The following is an 18466-nucleotide window of genomic DNA, read 5'->3' as shown; positions in this document are numbered from 1 at the left end:
ACCCTGTCCTGTTGATAAGACCGAGAAGCCACTCTGTCCTGTTGATAAGACCGAGAAGCCACTCTGTCCTGTTGATAAGACCGAGAAGCCACTCTGTCCTGTTGATAAGACCGAGAAGCCACTCTGTCCTGTTGATAAGACCGAGAAGCCACTCTGTCCTGTTGATAAGACCGAGAAGCCACTCTGTCCTGTTGATAAGACCGAGAAGCCACTCTGTCCTGTTGATAAGACCGAGAAGCCACTCTGTCCTGTTGATAAGACGGAGAAGCCACTCTGTCCTGTTGATAAGACCGAGAAGCCACTCTGTCCTGTTGATAAGACCGAGAAGCCACTCTGTCCTGTTGATAAGACCGAGAAGCCACTCTGTCCTGTTGATAAGACCGAGGAGCTGATCGTGGACTACAGGAGAAAGAGGGGAGGTATCAGCTTGGCTGTAGTAGAGCGGGTCGAGAGCTTCCGATTCCTTGGTATCCACATCACTAAGGACTGAACATGGTCCACACACACACACACACACACACACACACACACACACACACACACACACACACACACACACACACACACACACACACACACACACACACACACAGACGTGAAGAGGGCCACGGTAACTCACCCATCAGGAGGCTGAAGAGATTTTAGCATGGGGCCCTCGGAATCCTCAAAAAAAGGTTCTACAGCTGCACCATCAAGAGCATCTTGACTGGCTGCATCTCCGCCTGGTATGGCAACAGCACCGCCCTGGATCGCATGGCGCTACAGAGGGTGACGCAGTATATCACTGGGGCCGATCTCCCTGCCATCCAGGACCTCTATATCAGGCGGTGTCATAAAAAGGAAAATTGCCTAATATTCCAGCCACTCAAGCAATAGACTGTTCACTCTGCTACCGTTCGACAAAATGGTACTGGAGTATCGGCTGTCGGACCAACAGGGTCAGAGACAGCTTCTGCCATCATCTGCTGTTGCTACTCTGTTCTTTATTTTACTCTTGTTATTATCTATCCTGATGCCTAGTCACTTTACCCTGCCTTCATGTACATATCTACCTCTAATACCTTATTATTATCTATCCTGATGCCTAGTCACTTTACCCTGCCTTCATGTACATATCTACCTTATTATTATCTATCCTGATGGCTAGTCACTTTACCCTGCCTCCATGTATATATCTACCTCTAATACCTTATTATTATCTATCCTGATGCCTAGTCACTTTACCCTGCCTTCATGTACATATCTACCTCTAATACCTTATTATTATCTATCCTGATGCCTAGTCACTTTACCCTGCCTTCATGTACATATCTACCTTATTATTATCTATCCTGATGGCTAGTCACTTTACCCTGCCTCCATGTATATATCTACCTCAAATACCTTATTATTATCTATCCTGATGCCTAGTCACTTTACCCTGCCTTCATGTACATATCTACCTCAAATAACTTATTATTATCTATCCTGATGCCTAGTCACTTTACCCTGCCTTCATGTACATATCTACCTCAAATACCTTATTATTATCTATCCTGATGCCTAGTCACTTTACCCTGCCTTCATGTACATATCTACCTCAAATACCTTATTATTATCTATCCTGATGCCTAGTCACTTTACCCTGCCTTCATGTACATATCTACCTCAAATACCTTATTATTATCTATCCTGATGTCTAGTCACTTTACCCTGCCTTCATGTACATATCTACCTCAAATACCTTATTATTATCTATCCTGATGCCTAGTCACTTTACCCTGCCTTCATGTACATATCTACCTCAAATACCTTATTATTATCTATCCTGATGTCTAGTCACTTTACCCTGCCTTCATGTACATATCTACCTCAAATACCTTATTATTATCTATCCTGATGCCTAGTCACTTTACCCTGCCTTCATGTACATATCTACCTTATTATTATCTATCCTGATGGCTAGTCACTACCCTGCCTTCATGTACATATCTACCTCAAATACCTTATTATTGTCTATCCTGATGCCTAGTCACTTTATCCTGCCTTCATGTACACATCTACCTCAAATACCTTATTATTATCTATCCTGATGTCTAGTCACTTTACCCTGCCTTCATGTACACATCTACCTCAAATACCTTATTATTATCTATCCTGATGTCTAGTCACTTTACCCTGCCTTCATGTATATATCTACCTCAAATACCTTATTATTATCTATCCTGATGTCTAGTCACTTTACCCTGCCTTCATGTATATATCTACCTCAAATACCTTATTATTATCTATCCTGATGCCTAGTCACTTTACCCTGCCTTCATGTACATATCTACCTCAAATACCTTATTATTATCTATCCTGATGCCTAGTCACTTTACCCTGCTTTCATGTACATATCTATCTCAAATACCTTATTATTATCTATCCTGAGAGAATGCCAAGAGTGTGCAAAGCTGTCATCAAGGCAAAGGGTGGCTACTTTGAGGAATCAAAAATCTAAAATATATTAGTTACTAGATTATTCCACATGTGTTATTTCATAGTTTTTTTTAAAACTTCCTGTATATAGCTCCACATTGATCTGGTACTTCCTGTATATAGCTCCACATTGATCTGGTACTTCCTGTATATAGCTCCACATTGATCTGGTACTTCCTGTATATAGCTCCACATTGATCTGGTACTCCCTGTATATAGCTCCACATTGATCTGGTACTTCCTGTATATAGCTCCACATTGATCTGGTACTTCCTGTATATAGCTCCACATTGATCTGGTACTCCCTGTATATAGCTCCACATTGATCTGGTACTGGTACTTCCTGTATATAGCTCCACATTGATCTGGTACTGGTACTCCCTGTATATAGCTCCACATTGATCTGGTACTGGTACTCCCTGTATATAGCTCCACATTGATCTGGTACTGGTACTCCCTGTATATAGCTCCACATTGATCTGGTACTGGTACTCCCTGTATATAGCTCCACATTGATCTGGTACTGGTACTCCCTGTATATAGCTCCACATTGATCTGGTACTCCCTGTATATAGCTCCACAATGATCTGGTACTCCCTGTATATAGCTCCACATTGATCTGGTACTGGTACTCCCTGTATATAGCTCCACATTGATCTGGTACTGGTACTCCCTGTATATAGCTCCACATTGATCTGGTACTCCCTGTATATAGCTCCACATTGATCTGGTACTGGTACTCCCTGTATATAGCTCCACATTGATCTGGTACTGGTACTTCCTGTATATAGCTCCACAGTGATCTGATACTTCCTGTATATAGCTCCACATTGATCTGGTACTCCCTGTATATAGCTCCACATTGATCTGGTACTGGTACTCCCTGTATATAGCTCCACATTGATCTGGTACTGGTACTTCCAGTATATAGCTCCACATTGATCTGGTACTGGTACTCCCTGTATATAGCTCCACATTGATCTGGTACTGGTACTCCCTGTATATAGCTCCACATTGATCTGGTACTGGTACTCCCTGTATATAGCTCCACATTGATCTGGTACTGGTACTCCCTGTATATAGCTCCACATTGATCTGGTACTCCCTGTATATAAATCCACATTGATCTGGTACTCCCTGTATATAGCTCCACATTGATCTGGTACTCCCTGTATATAGCTCCACATTGATCTGGTACTCCCTGTATATAGCTCCACATTGATCTGGTACTGGTACTCCCTGTATATAGCTCCACATTGATCTGGTACTCCCTGTATATAGCTCCACATTGATCTGGTACTGGTACTCCCTGTATATAGCTCCACATTGATCTGGTACTGGTACTCTCTGTATATAGCTCCACATTGATCTGGTACTCCCTGTATATAAATCCACATTGATCTGGTACTCCCTGTATATAGCTCCACATTGATCTGGTACTGGTACTCCCTGTATATAGCTCCACATTGATCTGGTACTCCCTGTATATAAATCCACATTGATCTGGTACTGGTACTCCCTGTATATAGCTCCACATTGATCTGGTACTGGTACTCCCTGTATATAGCTCCACATTGATTTGGTACTGGTACTTCCTGTATATAGCTCCACATTGATCTGGTACTGGTACTCCCTGTATATAGCTCCACATTGATCTGGTACTGGTACTCCCTGTATATAGCTCCACATTGATCTGGTACTGGTACTCCCTGTATATAGCTCCACATTGATCTGGTACTGGTACTCCCTGTATATAGCTCCACATTGATCTGGTACTGGTACTCCCTGTATATAGCTCCACATTGATCTGGTACTGGTACTCCCTGTATATAGCTCCACATTGATCTGGTACTGGTACTCTCTGTATATAGCTCCACATTGATCTGGTACTCCCTGTATATAGCTCCACATTGATCTGGTACTCCCTGTATATAACTCCACATTGATCTGGTACTGGTACTCCCTGTATATAGCTCCACATTGATCTGGTACTGGTACTCCCTGTATATAGCTCCACATTGATCTGGTACTGGTACTCCCTGTATCTAGCTCCACATTGATCTGGTACTCCCTGTATATAGCTCCACATTGATCTGGTACTGGTACTCCCTGTATATAGCTCCACATTGATCTGGTACTGGTACTTCCTGTATATAGCTCCACAGTGATCTGATACTTCCTGTATATAGCTCCACATTGATCTGGTACTGGTACTCCCTGTATATAGCTCCACATTGATCTGGTACTCCCTGTATATAAATCCACATTGATCTGGTACTCCCTGTATATAGCTCCACATTGATCTGGTACTGGTACTCCCTGTATATAGCTCCACATTGATCTGGTACTCCCTGTATATAAATCCACATTGATCTGGTACTGGTACTCCCTGTATATAGCTCCACATTGATCTGGTACTGGTACTCCCTGTATATAGCTCCACATTGATCTGGTACTGGTACTCCCTGTATATAGCTCCACAGTGATCTGATACTGGTACTTCCTGTATATAGCTCCACATTGATCTGGTACTCCCTGTATATAGCTCCACATTGATCTGGTACTTCCTGTATATAGCTCCACATTGATCTGGTGCTCCCTGTATATAGCTCCACATTGATCTGGTACTTCCTGTATATAGCTCCACATTGATCTGGTACTGGTACTCCCTGTATATAGCTCCACATTGATCTGGTACTGGTACTCCCTGTATATAGCTCCACATTGATCTGGTACTGGTACTCCCTGTATATAGCTCCACATTGATCTGGTACTGGTACTCCCTGTATATAGCTCCACATTGATCTGGTACTGGTACTCCCTGTATATAGCTCCACATTGATCTGGTACTGGTACTCCCTGTATATAGCTCCACATTGATCTGGTACTCCCTGTTTGACGTCATTTGATAACTGTTGCATTTCAGCCCAGTCATTTTTATTTGTTGGCATGAAATATATTTCCAGTGTTTGTCTGTGTGTGTTGCCCTCGACGACCACTGATGTTAGTGATGCAACATTCACAGCAGACTGGCTGGTGGGGAGGAATCAGTGGGAAGGAGCAGGTCTGGGCTCAGAGAGGAAAGGAGGAGGAGGAGAGGAGGTCTGGAGGAAGGGAGATGGGAGGAGAGGAGGAGGTCTGGAGGAAGGGAGATGGGAGAGGAGGAGGAGGTCTGGAGGAAGGGAGATGGAACGAGGAGGAGGAGAGGAGGTCTGGAGGAAGGGAGATGGAACGAGGAGGAGGAGAGGAGGTCTGGAGGAAGGGAGATGGGAGGAGAGGAGGAGGTCTGGAGGAAGGGAGATGGGAGAGGAGGTCTGGAGGAAGGGAGATGGAACGAGGAGGAGGAGAGGAGGTCTGGAGGAAGGGAGATGGGAGAGGAGGTCTGGAGGAAGGGAGATGGGAGGAGAGGAGGAGGTCTGGAGGAAGGGAGATGGGAGAGGAGGAGGAGGTCTGGAGGAAGGGAGATGGAAGGAGAGAGGAGGAGAGGAGGTCTGGAGGAAGGGAGATGGAACGAGGAGGAGGAGAGGAGGTCTGGAGGAAGGGAGATGGGAGGAGAGGAGGAGGTCTGGAGGAAGGGAGATGGAACGAGGAGGAGGAGAGGAGGTCTGGAGGAAGGGAGATGGGAGAGGAGGTCTGGAGGAAGGGAGATGGGAGGAGAGGAGGAGGTCTGGAGGAAGGGAGATGGGAGAGGAGGAGGAGGTCTGGAGGAAGGGAGATGGAAGGAGAGAGGAGGAGAGGAGGTCTGGAGGAAGGGAGATGGAACGAGGAGGAGGAGAGGAGGTCTGGAGGAAGGGAGATGGGAGGAGAGGAGGAGGTCTGGAGGAAGGGAGATGGGAGGAGAGGAGGAGGAGAGGAGGTCTGGAGGAAGGGAGATGGGAGGAGAGGAGGAGGTCTGGAGGAAGGGAGATGGGAGAGGTGGAGGTGGTCTGGAGGAAGGGAGATGGAAGGAGAGAGGAGGAGAGGAGGTCTGGAGGAAGGGAGATGGAACGAGGAGGAGGAGAGGAGGTCTGGAGGAAGGGAGATGGGAGGAGAGGAGGAGGTCTGGAGGAAGGGAGATGGGAGGAGAGGAGGAGGAGAGGAGGTCTGGAGGAAGGGAGATGGGAGGAGAGGAGGAGGTCTGGAGGAAGGGAGATGGGAGAGGAGGTCTGGAGGAAGGGAGATGGGAGGAGAGGAGGAGGTCTGGAGGAAGGGAGATGGGAGAGGAGGTCTGGAGGAAGGGAGATGGAACGAGGAGGAGGAGAGGAGGTCTGGAGGAAGGGAGATGGGAGAGGAGGTCTGGAGGAAGGGAGATGGAACGAGGAGGAGGAGAGGAGGTCTGGAGGAAGGGAGATGGGAGAGGAGGTCTGGAGGAAGGGAGATGGGAGGAGAGGAGGAGGTCTGGAGGAAGGGAGATGGGAGAGGAGGAGGAGGTCTGGAGGAAGGGAGATGGGAGAGGAGGTCTGGAGGAAGGGAGATGGGAGGAGAGGAGGAGGTCTGGAGGAAGGGAGATGGGAGAGGAGGAGAATAGGTCTGGAGGAAGGGAGATGGGAGAGGAGGTCTGGAGGAAGGGAGATGGGAGGAGAGGAGGAGGTCTGGAGGAAGGGAGATGGGAGAGGAGGAGGAGGTCTGGAGGAAGGGAGATGGAAGGAGAGAGGAGGAGAGGAGGTCTGGAGGAAGGGAGATGGAAGGAGAGGAGGAGGTCTGGAGGAAGGGAGATGGGAGAGGAGGAGGTCTGGAGGAAGGGAGATGGAAGGAGAGAGGAGGAGAGGAGGTCTGGAGGAAGGGAGATGGAAGGAGAGAGGAGGAGAGGAGGTCTGGAGGAAGGGAGATGGGAGGAGAGGAGGAGGTCTGGAGGAAGGGAGATGGGAGAGGAGGAGGAGGTCTGGAGGAAGGGAGATGGAAGGAGAGAGGAGGAGAGGAGGTCTGGAGGAAGGGAGATGGAACGAGGAGGAGGAGAGGAGGTCTGGAGGAAGGGAGATGGGAGGAGAGGAGGAGGTCTGGAGGAAGGGAGATGGAACAAGGAGGAGGAGGTCTGGAGGAAGGGAGATGGGAGAGGAGGAGGAGAGGAGGTCTGGAGGAAGGGAGATGGGAGGAGAGGAGGAGGTCTGGAGGAAGGGAGATGGGAGAGGAGGTCTGGAGGAAGGGAGATGGGAGGAGAGGAGGTCTGGAGGAAGGGAGATGGGAGAGGAGGTCTGGAGGAAGGGAGATGGAACGAGGAGGAGGAGAGGAGGTCTGGAGGAAGGGAGATGGGAGGAGAGGAGGAGGTCTGGAGGAAGGGAGATGGGAGAGGAGGTCTGGAGGAAGGGAGATGGGAGGAGAGGAGGTCTGGAGGAAGGGAGATGGGAGAGGAGGTCTGGAGGAAGGGAGATGGAACGAGGAGGAGGAGAGGAGGTCTGGAGGAAGGGAGATGGGAGGAGAGGAGGAGGTCTGGAGGAAGGGAGATGGGAGAGGAGGTCTGGAGGAAGGGAGATGGAACGAGGAGGAGGAGAGGAGGTCTGGAGGAAGGGAGATCGGAGAGGAGGTCTGGAGGAAGGGAGATGGGAGGAGAGGAGGAGGTCTGGAGGAAGGGAGATGGGAGAGGAGGAGGAGGTCTGGAGGAAGGGAGATGGAAGGAGAGAGGAGGAGAGGAGGTCTGGAGGAAGGGAGATGGAAGGAGAGAGGAGGAGAGGAGGTCTGGAGGAAGGGAGATGGGAGGAGAGGAGGAGGTCTGGAGGAACGGAGATGGGAGAGGAGGAGGAGGTCTGGAGGAAGGGAGATGGAAGGAGAGAGGAGGAGAGGAGGTCTGGAGGAAGGGAGATGGAAGGAGAGAGGAGGAGAGGAGGTCTGGAGGAAGGGAGATGGAAGGAGAGAGGAGGAGAGGAGGTCTGGAGGAAGGGAGATGGAAGGAGAGAGGAGAGGGGTAGGAGGAGAAGGACGGGCCCACTTCAGAAACACATCGTAGACCAGCGTTCCCCAACTGACAATGATTTTATTTGTCCCTTGCCAAGTTTTCTGAGCCCAAAACAATCTATCATTTTGGGATTTTTCACTGTTGGACATAAAAGATTGTAAAAACACCAGGAAATGGCCTGGAGAGACTGGCTCCTGGCCTGTAGAGACTGGCTCTTGGTCCTGGCCTGTAGAGACTTTCCCCTGGTCCTGGCCTGTAGAGACTGGCCCCCTTCTCAGAGCCTGGAGAGACTGGCCCCCTGCTCCTGGCCTGGAGAGACTGGCCCCTTCTCCTGCGCTGGAGAGACTGGCCCCTGCTCCTGGCCTGGAGAGACTGGCCCCTGCTCCTGGCCTGGAGACACTGGCGTTTGCTCCTGGCCTGGAGACACTGGCCCCCTGCTCCTGGCCTGGAGAGACTGGCCCCCTGGTCCTGGCCTGTAGAGACTGGCCCCTTCTCCTGCCCTGGAGAGACTGGCCCTTGCTCCTGGCCTGGAGAGACTGGCTCCTGGCCTGGAGAGACTGGCCCCTGCTTCTGGCCTGGAGAGACTGGCTCCTGGCCTGGAGAGACTGGCCCCTTCTCCTGCCCTGGAGAGACTGGCCCTTGCTCCTGGCCTGGAGAGACTGGCCCCTGCTCCTGGCCTGGAGAGACTGGCCCCTGCTTCTGGCCTGGAGACACTGGCCCTTGCTCCTGGCCTGGAGAGACTGGCCCCTTCTCCTGGCCTGGAGACACTGGCCCCTGCTCCTGGAGAGACTGGCCCCTGCTCCTGGCCTGGAGACACTGGCCCCTTCTCCTGCGCTGGAGAGACTGGCCCCTGCTCCTGGCCTGGAGAGACTGGCCCCTGCTCCTGCCCTGGAGAGACTGGCCCTTGCTCCTGCCCTGGAGAGACTGGCCCTTGCTCCTGGCCTGGAGAGACTGGCCCCTGCTCCTGGCCTGGAAAGACTGGCCCCTGCTCCTGGCCTGGAGACACTGGCCCCTTCTCCTGCGCTGGAGAGACTGGCCCCTGCTCCTGGCCTGGAGAGACTGGCCCCTGCTCCTGCCCTGGAGAGACTGGCCCTTGCTCCTGCCCTGGAGAGACTGGCCCTTGCTCCTGGCCTGGAGAGACTGGCCCCTGCTCCTGGCCTGGAGAGACTGGCCCCTGCTCCTGGCCTGGAGAGACTGGCCCCTGCTCCTGGCCTGGAGAGACTGGCCCCTGCTCCTGCGCTGGAGAGACTGGCCCCTGTTCCTGGCCTGGAGAGACTGACCCCTGCTTCTGCGCTGGAGAGACTGGTCCCTGTTCCTGGCCTGGAGAGAATGGCCCCTACTCCTGCGCTGGAGAGACTGGCCCCTGCTCCTGGCCTGGAGAGACTGGCCCCTGCTCCTGGCCTGGAGAGACTGGCCCCTGCTCCTGGCCTGGAGACACTGGCCCTTGCTCCTGGCCTGGAGACACTGGCCCTTGCTCCTGGCCTGGAGAGACTGTCCCCTGCTCCTGGCCTGGAGAGACTGGCCCTTTCTCCAGGCCTGGAGAGACTGGCCCTTTCTCCAGGCCTGGAGAGACTGGCCCCTTCTCCTGCGCTGGAGAGACTGGACCCTGCTTCTGACCTGGAGAGACTGGCCCCTTCTCCTGCGCTGGAGAGACTGGCCCCTGCTCCTGGCCTGGAGACACTGGCGTTTGCTTCTGGCCTGGAGACACTGGCCCCTGCTCCTGGCCTGGAGACACTGGCGTTTGCTCCTGGCCTGGAGACACTGGCCCCTGCTCCTGGCCTGGAGAGACTGGCCCTTTCTCCAGGCCTGGAGAGACTGGCCCCTGCTCCTGGAGAGACTGGCCCCTGCTCCTGGCCTGGAGACACTGGCCCCTTCTCCTGCGCTGGAGAGACTGGCCCTTGCTCCTGGCCTGGAGAGACTGGCCCCTGTTCCTGGCCTGGAGAGACTGGCCCCTTCTCCTGCGCTGGAGAGACTGGCCCCTGCTCCTGGCCTGGAGAGACTGGCCCCTGCTCCTGCCCTGGAGAGACTGGCCCTTGCTCCTGCCCTGGAGAGACTGGCCCTTGCTCCTGCCCTGGAGAGACTGGCCCCTGCTCCTGGCCTGGAGAGACTGGCCCCTGCTCCTGGAGAGACTGGCCCCTTCTCCTGCGCTGGAGAGACTGGCTCCTGGCTTGGAGAGACTGGCCCCTGCTCCTGGCCTGGAGAGACTGGCCCCTGCTTCTGGCCTGGAGAGACTGGCTCCTGGCCTGGAGAGTCTGGCCCCTTCTCTTGCCCTGGAGAGACTGGCCCTTGCTCCTGGCCTGGAGAGACTGGCCCCTTCTCCTGGCCTGGAGACACTGGCCCCTTCTCCTGCGCTGGAGAGACTGGCCCTTGCTCCTGGCCTGGAGAGACTGGCCCCTGCTCCTGGAGAGACTGGCCCATGCTCCTGGCCTGGAGAGACTGGCCCCTGCTCCTGGCTTGGAGACACTGGCCCCTTCTCCTGCGCTGGAGAGACTGGCCCTTGCTCCTGGCCTGGAGAGACTGGCCCCTGCTCCTGGCCTGGAGAGACTGGCCCCTGCTTCTGGCCTGGAGAGACTGGCCCCTTCTCCTGGCCTGGAGAGACTGGCCCCTGCTTCTGGCCTGGAGAGACTGGCTCCTGGCCTGGAGAGACTGGCCCCTTCTCCTGCCCTGGAGAGACTGGCCCTTGCTCCTGCCCTGGAGAGACTGGCCCCTGCTCCTGGCCTGGAGAGACTGGCCCCTGCTCCTGGCCTGGAGAGACTGGCCCCTTCTCCTGCGCTGGAGAGACTGGCCCCTGCTTCTGACCTGGAGAGACTGGCTCCTGGCCTGGAGAGATGACCCTCTGCCCTGGCTCTGGGTACCCTCAGGCATAACCTTTTCACTCCATTAGTAACAAGTTTAGAAAAGCTACCCTAACGTGCATTTTACTCACCTGAAACATACATTTCACTTTTCTCTCAGGGACCGATGTGCTTTAAATAAACGACTTCACTGCTTGGTACGTTATAAATACCCTATAAAGCCCTGTCAGAGAGAGTAAAGGCCAAGGTGATTTGAGGGATATTTATTTTTCATGGTCTTTGGTCTACCTTTTAGACACTCAGAGACCATCAACCTGCATGCTGTCTGTCTGTCTGCAGAAGGAGAGAGCACTTAAGGAGCAGTGTTCTGTCTGTCTGTCTGTCCACATATAGTAAAACTGCTCCTCATCCAAACCAGGGTCTGCTGCGTTATGGGAGGATAACGTATAAATCAATAGACATTATCAACACAGTAAACTCATCCCTGACCAGAGCAGAGCACCTGAAGACTCTGTACTCTGTACCATTATCAACACAGTCCAGGCTCCGTCTCAGTGGTCTAAGACACTGTATCTCATTTGTGTGTTACTACCGATCCTGGTTCTAGTCCAGGTTCTGTCTCAGTGGTCTAAGACACTGTATCTCAGTGCTGTGTTACTACCGATCCTGGTTCTAGTCCAGGTTCTGTCTCAGTGGTCTAAGACACTGTATCTCAGTGCTGTGTTACTACCGATCCTGGTTCTAGTCCAGGTTCTGTCTCAGTGGTCTAAGACACTGTATCTCAGTGCTGTGTTACTACCGATCCTGGTTCTAGTCCAGGTTCTGTCTCAGTGGTCTAAGACACTGTATCTCAGTGCTGTGTTACTACAGATCCTGGTTCTAGTCCAGGCTCTGTCTCAGTGGTCTAAGACACTGTATCTCAGTGCTGTGCTACTACAGATCCTGGTTCTAGTCCAGGTTCTGTCGCAGCTGGCCGCGACCGGGAGACCCATGGGGCGGTGCACAATTGGCCCAGCGTCGTCCGGGTTAGGGGAGGGTTTAGCCGGCAGGGATGTCCTTGTCCCATCGCGCTCTAGCGACTCCTGTGGCGGGCCGGACGCAGTGCACGCTGACATGGTCGCCAGGTGTACGGTGTTTCCTCCAACACATTGGTGCGGCTGGCTTCAGGGTTAAGCAGGGCATTGTGTCAAGAAACAGTGCGGCTTGGTTGGGGTCGTGTTTCGGAGGACGCACGGCTCTCGACCTTCGCCTCTCCCGAGGCCGTACAGGAGTTGCAGCAATGAGACATGACTGTAACTACCAATTGGATACCAGGAAAATTGAGGAGAAAACGGGGTAAAAGTAAAAAAAGAAAGAAAGATTTGTAATATTGTCCGGTTGGAGTCCGTCCCCATCCTACTCCAAAGTATAAAGACATTTTCAACCACTAAATGACATTTCTTTGACAGATTAGGCCTCTTTTGAAGTTGTAGTAATGGGTCTATTGTACATGAATTGTCTGATCACGTCAGTTTGATTAGGACTGGTTCCCATTTCAGAGTGTTAAATGGTTTAGATAATATGACTATTTGTCTCTCTGCTGCTGGCTGGTTCAGCCTGAATCATCCTAATGGATTCGGAATTAAATGTAAATTGCTGCCATTTATTTGAATATGAAGAAAAGCCTTTGGTTTTTACAGAGGAGGCTGAATAAGCTTCTTCTTTTTTTAAGGGTACATTTCCTTTCTCAGTAGTGGGTTTTTTATTTCATTTTTTATTTCACCTTTATTTAACCAGGTAGGCCAGTTGAGAACAAGTCCTTTATTTAACCAGGTAGGCTAGTTGAGAACAAGTCCTTCATTTAACCAGGTAGGCTAGTTGAGAACAAGTTCTCATTTACAACTGCGACCTGGCCAAGATAAAGCAAAGCAGTTCGACACATACAACACAGAGTTACACATGGAATAAACAAAACATACAGTCAATAATACAGTAAAAGTTTATATACAGTGAGTGCAAATGAGTTAAGTTAAGGCAATAAATAGGCCATGGTGGCGAAGTAATTACAATATAGCAATTAAACACTGGAATGGTAGGATGTGCAGAAGATGAATGTGCAAGTAGAGATACTGGGGTGCAAGTAGAGATACTGGGGTAAATAAATAAATACAGTAAGGGGATGAGGTAGTTGGATGGGCTGTTTATAGATGGGCTATGTACAGGTGCAGTGATCTGTGAGCTGCTCTGACAGCTGATGCTTAAAGCTAGTGAGGAAGATATGGGTCTCCAGCTTCAGAGATGTTTGCAGTTCGTTCCAGTCATTGGCAGCAGAGAACTGGAAGGAAAGGTGGCCAAAGGAGGAGTTGGCTTTGGGGGTGACCAGTGAGATATACCTGCTGGAGCGCGTGCTACAGGTGGGTGCTGCTATGGTGACCAGTGAGCTGAGATAAGGCAGGGCTTTATCTAGCAGAGACTTATAGATGACCTGGAGCCAGTGGGTTTGGCGACGAGTATGAAGCGAGGGCCAGCCAACGAGAGCGTACAGGTCGCAGTGGTGGGTAGTATATGGGGCTTTGGTGACAAAACGGATGGCACTGTGATAGACTACATCCAGTTTGCTGAGTAGAGAGTTGGAGGCTATTTTGTAAATGACATCATCGAAGTCGAGGATCGGTAGGATGGTCAGTTTTACGAGGGTATGTTTGGCAGCATGAGTGAAGGATGCTTTGTTTGCGAAATAGGAAGCCAATTCTAGATTTAAATTTGGATTGGAGATGCTTAATGTGAGTCTGGAAGGAGAGTTTACAGTCTAACCAGACACCTGGGTATTTGTAGTTGTCCACATATTCACATATCCACGGTAAGAACCGTCCAGAGTAGTGATGCTGGACGGGCGGGCAGGTGCAGGCAGCGATCGGTTGAAGAGCATGCATTTAGTTTTACTTGTATTTAAGAGCAGTTGGAGGCCACGGAAGGAGAGTTGTATGGCATTGAAGCTCGTCTGGAGTGTTGTTAACATAGTGTCCAAAGAGGGGCCAGAATTATACAGAATGGTGTTGTCTGCGTAGAGGTGGACTAGAGAATCACCAGCTGCAAGAGCAACATCATTGATGTATACAGAGAAAAAAGTCGGCCCGAGAATTGAACCCTGTGGCACCCCCATAGAGACTGCCAGAGGTCCGGACAACAGGCCCTCTGATTTGACACACTGAACTCTATCGGAGAAGTAGTTGGTAAACCAGGCGAGGCAATCATTTGAGAAACCAAGGCCGTCGAGTCTGCCAATAAGAATGTGGTGATTGACAGAGTTGAAAGCCTTGGCCAGGTCGATGAATACGGCTGCACAGTAATGTCTCTTATCGATGGCGGTTTTGATGTCGTTTAGGACCTTGAGCGTGGCTGAGGTGCACCCATGACCAGCTCTGAAACCAGATTGCATAGCAGAGATGGTACGGTGGGATTTGAAATGTTTGTTGACTTGGCTTTCGAAGACCTTTGGAAAGGCAGGGTAGGATAGATATAGGTCTGTAGCGGTTTGGGTCTAGAGTGTCTCCCCCTTTGAAGAGGGGGATGACCGCGGCAGCTTTCCAATCTTTGGGAATCTCAGACGATACGAAAGAGAGGTTCAACAGGCTAGTAATAGGGGTTGCAAAAATTTCTGCAGATTATTTTAGAAAGAGAGGGCCCAGATTGTCTAGCCCGGCTGATTTGTATGGGTCCAGATTTTGCAGCTCTTTCAGAACATCAGCTGTCTGGATTTGGGTGAAGGAGAAATGGTGGGGGCTTTGGCGGGTTGCTGTGGAGGGTGCTGGGCAGTTGACCGGGGTAGGGGTATCCAGGTGGAAAGCATGGCCAGCCGTAGAGAAATGCTTATTGAAATTCTCAATTATAGTGGATTTATCAGTGGTGACAGTGTTTCCTAGCCTCAGAGCAGTGGGCAGCTGGGAGGAGGTGCTCTTATTCTCCATGGACTTTACAGTGTCCCAGAACTTTTTTTGAGTTTGTACTACAGGATGCAAATTTCTGTTTGAAAAAGCTAGCCTTAGCTTTTCTAACTGCCTGTGTATATTTGTTCCTAACTTCCCTGAAAAGTTGCATATCACGGGGGCTATTCGATGCTAATGCAGAACACATAGGATGTTTTTGTGCTGGTCTAGTGTGTTTAGTAAAGTCAGGGTATTTCTCAGTCGTGTGTCAGTGTGTTTAGTAATGTCAGGGTATCAAATAAAATGTAATTAGTCACATGCGCCAAATACAACTTTCACCTTACAGTGAAATGCTTACTTACAAGCCCTTAACCAACAATGCAGTTCAAGAAATAGAGTCAAGAAAATATTTGCTCAATAAACTAAAGTAAAACATGTAATAAAAAGTAACACAATAAAATAACAATAACGAGGCTATATACAGGGGGTACCGGTACCGAGTCAGTGTGCGGGGGTTACAGGTTAGTTGAGGTAATTTGTGAATGTAGGTAGGGGTGAAGTGACTATGCATAGATAATAAACAGCGAGTAGCAGCAGTGTAAAAACAAGAGGGGGTCAATATAAATTGTCCGGGTGGCCATTTCATTAATTGTTCAGCAGTCTTATGGCTTGGGGGTAGAAGCTCTTAATTTTGGACCTAGACATGGCGCTCCGGTACCGCTTGCCGTGCGAGAGAACAGTCTATGACTTTGGTTACTGGAGTCAGTTTTGTGGGCCTTCCTCTGACTCCGCCTGGTATAGAGGTACTGCTGACACCGCCTGGTATAGAGGTACTGCTGACACCGCCTGGTATAGGGGTACTGCTGACATCGCCTGGTATAAGGGTACTGCTGACACCGCTTGGTATAGGGGTACTGCTGACACCGCCTGGTATAGGGGTACTGCTGACACTGCCTGGTATAGAGGTACTGCTGACACCGCCTGGTATAGAGGTACTGCTGACACCGCCTGGTATAGAGGTACTGCTGACATCGCCTGGTATAGAGGTACTGCTGACACCGCCTGGTATAGAGGTACTGCTGACACCGCCTGGTATAGAGGTACTGCTGACACCGCCTGGTATAGAGGTACTGCTGACACCGCCTGGTATAGAGGTACTGCTGACACCGCCTGGTATAGAGGTACTGCTGACACCGCCTGGTATAGAGGTCCTGGATGGCTGTAGCTACATTGGAAAGAAATCACCTGTTACGGTATAATTTATTCTAATGATAACGATTATTAAAATGATTACGTAAGTGAGTCGTGAAGCTGAAGAGGCTGAAGTTGTAGTCGTCGCTTTGGGCTGTGTCCAAAATGGCACCCTACTCCCTATGAGTCCTGGTCAAAAGTAGTGCACTACATAGGGAATAGGGTGCCATTTGAGATGCAGACTTGTAAACTTGGCCCTGGCTCTGGGCTCCCTTTGGCTAGATGTGTTTAAGCTGTATTTCACCTCCAGCAGACAGTTTGATACGTTAGATTTTCAAAACTTGCTTATTTCCTTTTCTGATGGCTGCTGGGAAAATATTATTTTGAGGAAAGGTGTGATGGATGGATTGTATTTCACCTGTTCTCTGTTCAGATCAGTTGCCATGATAACTTGGTTCACCCTTCATCATCACAGTGTTCGTCACGATCTGAGCTTATTTTTTTTATCATATTCTGTTTTTGAATGTTTTCCTGAGTTGCATTGGAGCTCTCCTGTTTAGTGACGCTATGTTACGACATGGTCAATATAGAATTAGATTTATTGCCAATGATGAATGACTTCCAATAAACACTACAGGACAACTGTTTTGTATTCCGACGCAGAACTTATTGCAAAAATGTAAATTCGACATTTTAATTTGTATAAAGTGGTTACCACTTTATACAAATTTAAAATGTCTAATTTTAATTTTGCAATACGTTCTGCGTTGGAATACTGTTGCATTGGAAGTCCCCTATTTTAAAGAGGCTTTGTCATGATGTAGGCCTACATAGTAAATTATAGAATTATCGTTGTTGATGATAATGATGGACTGTTAGATGGATGTAATCACTTTACACATGTCTGAGCTGGTAATGATATTTGCATCCTTTTGGCAGTTTCTAAAAATGGCCACACTGTCTCTTCTTCATTCTCAGATAAATATGCAAATACACAAAATAATTATTTGTATGACTAGTGAATGTGTCCCAAATGGCACCCTAGTCCCTTTTAATAGTGCACTACTCCTGAGCAAAGGGGTTTCTATAGGGCTCTGGTCAAAAGGTAGTGTACCATAGGGAATAATGTTCCTTTTTAGGACACACACAGATTGTGCTTGTGGAAGAATTTTACTATCATAGAGACACACTATGTATTGAATCCAAATGTATCTTTTGCCAAATAATCTGAATTTCTGATCCGAGATAAGATAGGGGAGACTGAGAGCAGGTTGTCTTGTTTTTTTATTGCTCAGAGACCACTTGAACAGTCCGTTTTGATATAAGAAACATACACCTGTCTCCTAATCATACCTTTATAGGTAAAATGGCCCGATCACAATATTGATTTTAATCCAAAAAAGTCCAAACATTAAATTCCCCCCCCCCCCTTGGCCTCAATAACATGATTCTAGTTTTGGATTCTACGGACATTAATGCTCAGCACAGTATAAAATATACAGCTCAAAGAAAAAAAAAAGAAAAGATAATTTAATTCCTAAAAAACAAAATGAGCAAATAATGAGATATTTGTCTGAAACCTTTTGTGGGGCTTGTAGAGAACCTATATAGGCAGGTAGAGATCCTATATAGGCAGGTAGAGAACCTATATAGGCAGGTAGAGAACCTATATAGGCAGGTAGAGAACCTATATAGGCAGGTAGAGAACCTATATAGGCAGGTAGAGAACCTATATAGGCAGGTAGAGAACCTATATAGGCAGGTAGAGAACCTATATAGGCAGGTAGAGAACCTATATAGGCAGGTAGAGACCTATATAGGGGCAGGTAGAGAACCTATATAGGCAGGTAGAGAACCTATATAGGCAGGTAGAGAACCTATATAGGCAGGTAGAGAACCTATATAGGCGGTAGAGAACCTAAATAGGCAGGTAGAGAACCTATATAGGCAGGTAGAGAACCTATATAGACAGGTAGAGAACCTATATAGGCAGGTAGAGAACCTATATAGGCAGGTAAGAACCTATATAGCAGGTAGAGATCCTATATAGACAGGTAGAGAACCTATATGGCAGGATAGAGAACCTATATAGGCAGGTAGAGACCTATATAGGCAGGTAGAGAAACCTATATAGGCAGGTAGAGAACCTATATAGCAGGTAGAGAACCTATATAGGCGGTAGAGGAACCTATATAGGCAGGTAGAGAACCTATATAGCAGGTAGAGATCCTATATAGGCAGGTAGA

General features: G+C 49.4%; 2 protein-coding genes across 2 annotated transcripts in view; one reads left to right on the top strand and one right to left on the bottom strand.

Annotated features, from left to right (window-relative positions):
- lpp (LIM domain containing preferred translocation partner in lipoma) overlaps window positions 1-18466 on the top strand; it is a gene marked incomplete in the record, with an annotated part of 384586 nt that overhangs the window by 43484 nt on the left and 322636 nt on the right.
- Window positions 8465-18466, bottom strand: part of LOC115152510 (glutenin, high molecular weight subunit PW212-like) — a 17901-nt gene continuing 7899 nt past the window's right edge. Inside the window, exons 2-5 of the mRNA XM_029697370.1 lie at window positions 12690-12788; window positions 10146-11204; window positions 9687-10054; window positions 8465-9649 (exon numbers count right to left, since the gene is read on the bottom strand). Of these exons, the coding sequence (XP_029553230.1) occupies window positions 8465-9649; window positions 9687-10054; window positions 10146-11204; window positions 12690-12788 (2711 nt within the window). The remainder of the gene's footprint in view (window positions 9650-9686; window positions 10055-10145; window positions 11205-12689; window positions 12789-18466) is intronic.

This window comes from Salmo trutta, chromosome 17, assembly GCF_901001165.1.
Source record: "Salmo trutta chromosome 17, fSalTru1.1, whole genome shotgun sequence".
Classification (NCBI taxonomy): Eukaryota; Metazoa; Chordata; class Actinopteri; order Salmoniformes; family Salmonidae; genus Salmo; species Salmo trutta.
This window is presented reverse-complemented; position numbering and strand designations above follow the sequence as displayed.